General features: G+C 32.5%; 1 protein-coding gene across 7 annotated transcripts; it reads left to right on the forward strand.

Annotated features, from left to right (window-relative positions):
• The first annotated feature begins 1694 nt into the window (after positions 1 to 1694).
• Positions 1695 to 9213, forward strand: LOC114376857. Of its 7 annotated transcripts, XM_028335156.1 has the most exons (19): positions 1696 to 2007; positions 2118 to 2132; positions 2680 to 2710; positions 2818 to 2901; positions 3181 to 3272; positions 3397 to 3504; positions 3751 to 3786; positions 3999 to 4109; positions 4219 to 4299; positions 4373 to 4491; positions 5114 to 5215; positions 5659 to 5775; positions 5856 to 5921; positions 6743 to 6809; positions 7246 to 7299; positions 7850 to 7945; positions 8651 to 8677; positions 8793 to 8831; positions 8930 to 9213. In XM_028335156.1, the coding sequence occupies exons 5-19, from the start codon at positions 3213 to 3215 to the stop codon at positions 9083 to 9085; spliced, it is 1239 nt and encodes a 412-aa protein (XP_028190957.1). In that variant the 5' UTR covers positions 1696 to 2007; positions 2118 to 2132; positions 2680 to 2710; positions 2818 to 2901; positions 3181 to 3212; the 3' UTR covers positions 9086 to 9213. The 7 variants fall into 7 exon arrangements, with proteins under 7 accessions (XP_028190963.1, XP_028190957.1, XP_028190956.1 ...); XM_028335155.1 differs by lacking the exon at positions 2118 to 2132; XM_028335160.1 differs by lacking the exon at positions 2118 to 2132 and having other exon boundaries at positions 1697 to 2007; positions 8796 to 8831.
• The last annotated feature ends 1661 nt before the right edge of the window (positions 9214 to 10874 follow it).

Here is a 10874-nt window from a genome sequence, read left to right on the forward strand (position 1 = left end):
AATGAGAAATTTTTTCAGAAACATAAAAAAAATATTTATACAAATATACATATCCCCTATTATTTACACAAACATATAATTTTATTATTGATAGTGTAAATTCAGATTAGAAGAATCCGAATTTACACTGTAATTTTGAGAATAATATGCAACAAAAACGTTGAGAATTCAGATTCTTAAACCCGAATTCTCATGCAATCACAATTCTCAACGTGATTTTTTTTAAAAATTTGAACCAGAAAAACAACTAAAAGAAGCAGAAGCCAGCACCAAAAGCGTGATTAGAAGCTTGAAGAGCTGAATTAAAGTGAGAAACGTTGTTAGCTTCGATCTTTCTAGAAGAGATGCGTCTTCTGAGAATGCTCCTTCTTCTTCGACGGTGGTTGTTCTTCTTTTTTGCTGAGAGGTCCTCGATCACTTTGAGCATCGAACCACAAACACCCATTTTCTCGGTGACCCTCTTCGTGGTTTTTTTTTATTATTAAATTACAGTGTAAATTCGGATTTTTTTATGAATAATAAAATTATATGTTTGTGTAAATAATAGAATGATATATATGTTTGTGGAAATAATTTTTTTTGGTATGTTTCTCAAAAAATTTCGATTAAACGCAGCAATGCTAGACATAGACGGAATCCTGCTTTGGTAATTGCAATGCAGGTGGCATCAACGTACTGGACAAAGCTGTTTCACGTCAAACTCTACAATATTCAAAAATAGTAAAGTTGTTTTCTTTATTTTGCTTGCATATGATTGAAAATTTTACACTTTTATGGTGTGTTTGGCCTTTCTCTTAGAATTCCTATATTAATAATTTAAGAAAAAAGTTATTACTCTAAGATAGTAGAATGTTTTTTTTTTGGTCTAAATCACGATTTTTAGTTTGTTTTAAGAGACGGTTTTAAGTTCTTATAAAAAACAAAAAAAAAGCACTTATGTTTTTGGTCTTGCTTATGATGAATAAAATTTAATAACTCAATTATTTATCACCTGTTGAAGTATTTTATTTGTTATATATTCACGGGAAACAAATGTGAGTAGGACAGGACACGTTTATTTTCAATTAAACAGACTTCAAAAACAGCCACCGTGGGTGACCTAAAAAATGTTACTATTATTATATTATTACAAGGCCATGCCTCGTATCATAACATTTTATTTTAATTTTTTCTTTGTCAGGAAAACTTAATTTCACAACCACACATTACGCCCTGATCTACTTCATTTTCCATTCATTAACTAGAACGAACTTACAAACCTCGACTTCACGTGGTTGGTTTAGTCTTGTGCACTATTGTACAAACACTTTGAAATGTAATATTAGTATATGTTCATCTGTTTTTGTTTAAACAAATATCCAACATAATCTCATATACTTGCTACAATCTCACACAATTTTATTGATATTAAGCAAAATTTTAGGAATTGAATTAAATTCAAATAAAACCCATTAAAGCTGGCATTTTTTTATGTGATTGATATTTTTTTACAATAAATGATTATAAAAAATGAAATAAATTTTAAAAGAGAGAAATAATTACTAACACGATACAAAACAAAAAAAAAAAACTTAGAGCTAAATAAGAGGTCAGGACTTACAAATGATTACTTATTTGGTTATTAACTTTCTACATTTGCTATGTAGGAGTATTTATTATTGGGACAATTATAAAACGGTTTAACTTAAAATAAATTATACTATCCTGTTTTGGTTAGCGAAAATTCCAAGTCTGTATGCAAAGGTAGAAGGAGAGGAATTAAAAAAGAAAGAAGAAGAAGGAAAAGAGGGAATGGCGAGAGTACGAGACAGAGAGCGAAAGTGACGGTGTGATTAGCAAGTAAAGACATGGATGGTGTTAGGAACTGATAAAGCTACCACTCTGGCTTAGTTAGCTAAGTTTGGTTTTGGTTTTGGATGAGAAGAAAAGTGGAGGAATCGACACGAGTGAGTGAGAACAAGACAGTGCACTTGTCATCAGTCAACATACACGCATGCATTCATTCAGGTTCTCCTTTTAACCTCTTCATCTTCTCTTTTCTTGTCTTCTCTGTTCTCTCTCTCTCTCTCTGCATTGATCATCTTTCTTTTATTTTCATCTGGGATTGGCCACTTCAGCTGCCACCGTTCTCGGTATGTCATGTGATCTTCAAAGTTTGCTGCTTTCAGCCTTTTCTAGCTACTCCTTTAAGTTTCTGAGACTCTTCCCTTCCCTTTCTCTCTTCCTTGGCTTCCTCAGCTCTTTTACTCTTCTGGGTCTCCAGGGGAAGAAGATCCGGGGTGTAAAAAGATGCTGGAAAATCTTCAATTTTGTTGCCAGTTTTAGCAGTCAAGTATTTTAGTTTTTGTGTTTTTAAATTTTTTGAGTGAAAGTGAAACTTTACTCTTCTTCAAAAGATCATAGGTAACGTGTGGAGAGGGTTAGATCTGTGACTGAAACAGTCGGTGAGAATTGAGTTGTTGTTTTCTCTGTTATTATCGGTGGGGAGTTATTTTTAGTCACTTTTTATTTTATTTTATTTTGTATTTCTGTTTAATTTATATGGGGAGGAAAACTAATGGGGTTTGTTGTGAACGAAGGACTTTTGGTTCCAAGTGTAGTTCAATGTTTTGACAGCTGTGCGTTTTTACAATTTTTTCATGTGATCCTTGTACTTGGTGGAAAATCCAACGTTTGCAGTTGTGTTTCCGTGTTCCTTGGTGCTTATATTGTAAGTCATCGCTAATATTCTAAGCATGTATTTCCCTTTTAAGTTTCAATTCATGCCTCTCTTTCTTCAATTCACAAATATTACCTCTTTTCTTTTTTTGGGGTCAGTTATCAAATTGCACAAGCATAATATCTCCTTTTGCACAAAATATAGTAAGTGTTCTGGCGGTCTGGTTTTACACATTAATGAAGGTAATTCAGTTTTGCAATAATGTTTTTTTTTTTTTTTTCTGTTTTGGACCTTAGGTAGTGTCACCAATTGAGCTCAAAGTCAATCCTTCCTTTTTTTTTTTCAGTATATATGTCTGTGTGTACTACAGTATATTTTTTAGGGCTTGATCATTTTCCGTGCCTATATATTTTGTGTTATTGATGCCAAATTATACAATGTTATTGAGAAACAAATATGTTAAACATTGGCTTGAAATAGCTTCTAAAATTCTAATTCTTTATTTATGTCACAACAAGCAGTTATGAGGACTGAATAAAAGATTCAATTTTCTATGACGTCGATCAAATCATTGAGATGGCTGATGAGAAAAAAGAGTGGATTGTCTGATGGGGTTTGTCCTCTTTTCATCTAATCTCATTACTTTGGATTTTGTTAGGAGAGTTTGTTGTAAAACATTATTTAGCTCTTAAGATTCATGTGTAACATCATTGTTTTAACAGTAGTTTTTTGGGCAGGGTAAATCAAGTTTCAAGATGAAACAGCTGCCTTTTCTGGCAGTTTTGTGCACAATAATGTTATTCATTGTGTATAGAACTACAAAGTATCAGTATCACCAAGAAGAGGTATGAGATCGGTTGAATTCTTTGGGATATCATTGCATGTGTCATAAGAAAGGGTCAAAATGTTCATTAAATGTGTGGCTAATTGATACTTAGCAATTTAGCATCTTATTAAAGAGCAATTGGTACTGCTTTATCCAGAGAGTCCTATAACCGTGTCAATACAGCACTGTTAAATGACCATATTCTGGTGCTGAGTGTTCTAACTTAATTTCCCCCCCTTTTCTGTTTATCATCCGCCACTATCAGATTGACAAAAAATGGAGTTTCTGGGGACAACCAAAGGTAAAATCTACAATGTTAGATTACTAGACCAAGTAGCTTTCTGATTCTCCTTTTTCTAGGTTTGATCTTTGATGCTTTACAAACACCATGCTGGTTATAGTAAATGAAGGCAATGATTGCTTTCAAAATTATGTGATGAACCTGTCTTTGTCACAGTTCTTACCTAATATGATTTTGTAATTTGAATAAATATTTTAAACTTGTTGGTTCAGGTGTATCCTTCAACTTCTGGGAAGTTGAAAGGCTTGCCACGAGGTATAATACATGATAATTCTGATTTGGAGTTAAGACCATTATGGTCGAGAAGTAATTCAAGATCAAAGGTCAGAATTTTTGCATTATTCTTCTGTATTTTGGTTTTATTGAAACTGTCAGAAGATAAGTTAAATTTTTGGGAATTTGTAATGATTGTTTGGGGTCGTTTATTTGCAGGCTGTTTACTCTAACTCTAACTTACTGGCAGTTCCAGTTGGTATTAAACAAAAGCAGAATGTTGATGCTATGGTGCAAAAGGTATTTTTGATGAATGCTTAGATTATTCAAATTATTTGAATCGGCATTCTTTAACTAATTTCATTTATTTCAGTTTCTTCGAGAAAACTTCACAATTATTTTATTCCATTATGATGGCAATGTGGATGGATGGTGGAATCTTGACTGGAGTAGCAAGGCCATACATATTGTTGCTCGGAATCAAACAAAGTGGTAAACATGGGACCAGCCGCTCTGATGTCTTTTTTTTTCTTCTGTGTCTGAAGTATGTTCATTGAAGGGAGTTTGCTTTAATTATTTTGAGGAAACTATAATGATAAATAAATGGGGCATATTGTATCTTCATTAAGTAAATGGTTTTTTGAAAATAAAAATGTCTCTTTGACTGAGGATGAACCAGTTAGGCTATGTAAATGCCAAGGAAATTTGGTAAACATTTTGGCTTCTCTCAATATCTTAAAATTAAAGTCTTAATTATTATTTTTTCTTTCCATTATTCTGTTGGGAACCACCACTGAAATGGAAAATGTATCAGATAACTATATCATGTTAAGGCCTAGGAAAGGCTATGGGATTGGGGATCTTCTGGTTATATATGATGAATTGGGCAATGTATCACTGTTTCACCCCAGGCTCTTTTAACATGGCTTTGTTATGGTTTCTGTATTCAGTGTGTTGTAACTCTGCGCCTATCAGACTGCTGGTTCTCTTGTGATAGTTTCCCAAGATTTGTAGTTTTATGTATAATTTTATAATTCGTGTGTATGCATACTCACTTATATATGTAGTTGATTTTTTTTCAAACTTACATATTAATTCATGAGTTCTTTGTCAGGTGGTTTGCAAAAAGGTTTCTACATCCAGATATTGTCTCTATTTATGATTATATCTTTCTCTGGGACGAGGATCTAGGTGTGGAGCATTTTTCACCTTCAAGGTATTAAGAATGCCTCTTTGCTTTCCTACTGCTGCTATTTTGATATATATGTGCAGTCTGCCTTGATATAGGCTACCATGAACATGCAATTATTGGAATTCTGGTCTTAATTTTATGAAAAAAGAATCCAATTTTATTTATTACATGATGATATGTTTTTTTTTTCCATTTTAGAATTTGATAGCTGAATGAAATTGACTTTGAATTTTCTGCCATACATTATAAGATTATATTATCCTTAATCCTTATTTAGGTTTGTTAAGCTTACATTAGGTTGCTATGAAATCTTTGCTTGTCAGGGGTGGTAACAGACAAAAGAGGTTTTTTGTTGGGTTTATATTCTTAAACCTGTTCTAATTGTAAGGCTAGTCAGTAACATCTCTTACAGGCTTTTGTCTCATCAAATCAAAGAAAGAATTAATACAGGCTTCTTTTTTTTGTAGATATGTTGAAATTATAAAGAGAGAAGGTTTGGAGATATCTCAACCAGCTCTTGACCCAAATTCAACGGAGATACATCATAAAATTACAATTAGAGCTAGAACCAAGAAATTTCATAGGTGATTTTTTGTTAGTCTATCCATAAGCACTTGCTAAACAATGGTTATTGTACTTACCTTTGATGTTTTAATTGAAGCAGAAGAGTCTATGAACGCAGAGGCAGTACAAGGTGTTCAGATTTAAGTGAGGGACCACCATGCACTGGGTAACTGTTACTTTCTTTGATCCTGTTAGAGCTGTGTAATATTTCATGATGTTTGTGCCAGATCTTGTCAATGCATTTTATTGTCCCTCCATCTACCATCAAGATGGCAGGATATGTTTAAATTTCTTATGAAGTTCATTCAAGCCTCTATTTATATTGTAATTAGGAAATATTAGCTTATTGTCGACTCAAAAGTTTTGATTTAATAACAAAATCAAACCAAATTGCTTTTGAACTGTGAGGCTAACTCAATTACATCAAAGACAAGTATGTGTATCATGTAGATGTAGATGACTACTGTTTTAAAAATTATTTTCTTAGGTCAAAGGGGCATGTGCTACTGTCTTATGTTCTGTTTCATGTCAGTCTCAGATGACTCATTTCTTTTATTTTGTTAGCCACTATTATTGATTTTTTTTTGTTTGTTTTTATTTTAGGTGCTTCTAGGATGATAGTGCAGAATAGGGTTGAATAGGGAATCATAGAAATATATGGAATGACCTGCAACCTATTATTAGGTCTTTTCTGCATGATTGCTTTTTGAGAATGTTATCTTTGAATTGCTTTGGGTGCACTCATTTTGAAGTTGAAATGATGCTATGCTGGAATTGTCTCTTCAATTATGTCATAAGATCAAAAATGTTGTTGGTTTTGCTATGTTTTAGTTGATTACCTTGTAATATACTATGTTTTCTTTCTCTGGACTTTTGAAAGCATCATAAGAAATATGATAAGACAAATTCCTTTGTGGCAATTTATGATAAGTCTTGGCATGCTTGTTGTGTTGTGAATGACACAAAGCTTCAAAACAACTTGTGTAGGTTTGTGGAAGGTATGGCTCCGGTTTTCTCTCGATCTGCCTGGTACTGTACTTGGCATCTTATACAGGTAATATTACTTCCATGGTTCCTAGGAATATTAAATGTAAGTTCCAACTACATGTTGAAGAATCCTTTCAAACTTTTCCAAATCTTATGTTTCTTCCAGTTGTACTATTGCGGTACTTACTGTGGACAACTTCAATTTTTTGTCCAGAGTTTTATTATTGTTTTTTTCAGCCGTGTCAGTTTTTCAAGTTACCAAAAATGCTGGCAAAATACAAATAGGTTTTCTGAAATGAGGTTTGCCTTTGTCTGGCTGCTGAAAACTAATTTTTCTGATTCGCTTGATTCGCTTGCATTTTGTTTTGGCAGGCTTCCTGAGTTCCTAGTGAAGTTTGACCTTGTCTTTATGAAATTCTTAGAAATAATTTTTTTATATATCAAATAGTCCAATATATTGGTGTTCAATATTGTCTCATCAGCATCACTTGTATTTTCTCCAGAATGACCTTGTCCATGGATGGGGAGTGGATATGAAGCTAGGATATTGTGCACAGGTGAAAAATATGCATTTTCTGGACATTTTTGGTGGTCATAATTTTTTTTCCCTTTTCATTTTCTTTTACCATGGTGGCACTTGACTGGCATTCCTGGTGTGTATGGCAATTGTTGTATGACAATTTCATATGGCACTGGTTCGAATCCTGGTAAGAAAAAACCATGGTGGTACTTGTCTTTCTGTACGATTCTTGTTGCGATGTAACTCTACTTTTTGCTTATTGGTAGTGATTGCCAATCATGTGTATGGTGTCCACCAATGCTGCAGTGATCTTTCCTGTGCTAAGCTAAAAACCTTTTGCTCTAGTTTCTAGTACCCTAGTTATATGATCTTGAGCAATTACTACTGCTTCTTACAAGAGATATAGTTATTGAATATTCTTTTACACATTCTGATGCTACATCACTTGCATGCCAATTTGGAATGCGTTACGTGTTGATCTATTCAATTTTATCATTTGTATACTTGGCTGGCTGTTCTGCCCTTACTTTTTTTGCCACCATTTCTGCATGATAAGTATCATTATGAGATCAATGTCATTCTTCCAGGGAGATCGAACTAAAAAGGTGGGAGTTGTTGACAGCGAATATGTTTTTCACCAGGGAATACAAACTCTGGGGGGGAGTGGTCACAGAATGACAAAGGTATATGCCTTCTCCTTTCCTAATGTTGGAATTCATTTTGTATCCGTTAGCTTCCTTAATGTGTACCGTGTCACTGCAAGTCAAAATATAGCCTAAGTGCTCCAACATGGTATTATTCAATATTCAGTAGCTGTAACTTGAAGATACTCTTACATGCGCTACCACTCCTACTTTACAGAATCAAATTTCTTATGACCCTAAACATAAGATCAACCATTGTTTGTTACTTATCATTTTGTTATGTACAAAATAGTGTTCCTTTTGCCTTATATTCATTTGTCTGGGCAAATTTGTTGGTTTAGTTATACCACCAGTAAAGCCTGTGTCGTTTGCTATTTTGTTACCAAATATGGATTAGATATTATCTATTTGATCTTACCTCCCAAAGTTTACCATATTTTCTTACACAGTTTTAGTAAAATTAGCTCTCAGATTTGTTTTCTTTCTCAATAAAAAACTTTTAATCCTTGACAAGAAAACCATTTTTTTGTATGCATGTTGAGCATTTGAAACGTTTAAATGGTTTGGAAATGTAATTGGTAATTGTTAAAGAATTAAGATAGCCATTCTTGTATTGTTGATCTCAGTATAGCTAATTTTCTTGCAATTAGCTGAGGATCTGTGAAAGGGATTATTCTACCATTTTTAGTAGTTTGTTGTTGATCATTTGCTTCATGTCAATAATTTTTGTTTCTTTTTCTTTAGGTTTCAAAGCCACAAAGAACAACTATGGTATATAGTTTTAATGACATTCTGTGGTTCTTGTCTGTAATCTTATCTTATTTCATTAACAATCATAATAATCCTTAGTATTCACTTTATTGTTGATTTTCTATCCTTTCCTAAGCAGAAACAAGGTGGAGTAGGAATTGATGTGCGAACTGAGGTGAGTCTTTTAAGCTTAGTTTAAAAACCAGTTGTTGTGGTATTGACCAAAGAATAACTTGCATTTACTGTTTACATCTTAACATATGGACTGAGCAGATAAGAAGGCAATCAACATGGGAATTTGAAATCTTCAAAGAGCGGTGGAATGAAGCCATTGCTGCAGACAAAAACTGGGTTGATCCCTTTAAGAGTGACCAAAGACGCATAAGAAAACGGCGTGACACCCAACGCCTTCCTAAGAACAATATTTAACTTTGTTGCATATCTTAAAGTTTCATTCACAGGGCATTACCTTTATTTATAGGCATATTTTAGTTTGTGTAGATGAGTAAATTCATTCAATTTTGAGAAAAGAAAAGAGATATTTTTCTTTGTATTCTCTTGTTATGGTTCGCACTTTCTTGGTACCCCTTTCCTTTCTCTCTCTCTTTACAAGTTGCAACCCCCTACCTACGTGTTTAAATGCATTTACGAATTAATTACCATATATGCAACTTAGTTACGGATCCAAAGGTAAGAGTTTGCCATCATGTGATGGTTTTGGTGATCTATGGTCCCATTTTATTTTTAAGATAGGACATTGTGTATTTATGGGTGAGATTTTATGAACCGGAGTTGATGGCACTAGCTATCTGCTATGAATTAGGTTTTGGTTGTTTTTAGTTGGCTACTTGTAAACACTTCTATTTGCTTTTATATGTTTCTTAGATGGTATTTCCTTATAAGTTAATGCAGTCATGGCTAACTGAAAACTATTATTAATATTTTAAGAATAAAAAGTTAAGTTTCATTTAGTGGCGGGTATTGCTCAATTACAAGTCAGACATATCAAGAACTTTCGTCACAATGTATTAATAACAGATTGCTAGCATGAATTAAACATTCAACTCAAGGCGTTGACTTTTTACTTATAGTATTGGTGTGAAGGGAATTAGTGTTTTTTTTTCCTATTCTAATTGTTTTAATAAAAAAATGAAGATAAATTTTTTCGTCCCTTTTGGAAAAAAGAAATGAACACAGCCTCAACATATAGAAGAAGATCAAAAGAGCGTAGATGGCACGTTTGTGTGGTAATTAATCATCCAATTATTTTGATTTTTAGTTTGAACCAAAGACTGGGCAAGTTTGCAATTTCAGCCAAGTGAACAGAACAGACAGCTACGGATCTTGCTGTTATTTTTATTTCCATTTCTTTTTATTTATTGTTTTATCTTGTGATACAAGAATTTTAAAAAATCTTATTAATGTTTTAATTTTCATGAAAATTGTTAACCATTTTTTTATTTCCTTATTTTGTAGTAATTTTTTTTCTTCTAAAAATACACATTAATTAATAGTTATGGGTAGAGTTGGAGAAAAATAATTAATCGTTAATATTATAAAATGATAATTAAACTGAAACAAAAAAAATATGCTAAAACGTCAATTGAAAAAGAATGGAGAGTATAATAATTTATGTTACAAAATATTAGAATTTGGCTTCCATTCCAACCACTATTTTGTTCCATATTTTTTAATCTAATTTGATTTTTAGAAGGTCAAATCTAAATCAAGGTACTAGATCGTTTTAACAATTAGTTTATTAATTCTTGGAACTAAAGGAAGTATTGATGTTTAAAATATCTCATTACCAAGCCAATAGGTGAATACAAAATAATATTAAAAATATTTAGCCAATTGGACGCAAGCGTGCAATACCATGATTCATGTCACGAGGAGGCTATTTTAGCATATATATGATAATATATTAATGAAAACAAGCTAAACAGAATTTTTTATATATATTAATTTAATGGATAACGTTTGTGATATTTTAATAGGTATGCTGAAGATTGAACAGAAACAATTAAAGGTTTGGAACACAGGCACAACTAGTTAGATAGTAAAATCCATGCAAAAATCTTTACGAGAAGACTTAATTGCTAGATAGGTTCAACTTGCAAAGGTGTATTTGTTCAAACATTATTACAATTTAAACTAAAAAAATGCAAAAATTAAATGCCTTCGTATTCACACGCATACAAACATTAAAACATACACA

Source organism: Glycine soja, chromosome 11 (assembly GCF_004193775.1).
Source record: "Glycine soja cultivar W05 chromosome 11, ASM419377v2, whole genome shotgun sequence".
In the NCBI taxonomy this organism is placed as follows: domain Eukaryota; kingdom Viridiplantae; phylum Streptophyta; class Magnoliopsida; order Fabales; family Fabaceae; genus Glycine; species Glycine soja.

Coding starts and splice junctions, on each gene's coding strand:
- LOC114376857 (XM_028335156.1), top strand. CDS start 3,213: ATGACGTCGATCAAATCATTGAGATGGCTGATGAGAAAAAAGAGTGGA. Junction 3,273..3,396: donor AGAGTGGATTGTCTGATGGG/GTTTGTCCTCTT, acceptor TTTTTTGGGCAG/GGTAAATCAAGTTTCAAGAT. Junction 8,832..8,929: donor GAATTGATGTGCGAACTGAG/GTGAGTCTTTTA, acceptor TGGACTGAGCAG/ATAAGAAGGCAATCAACATG.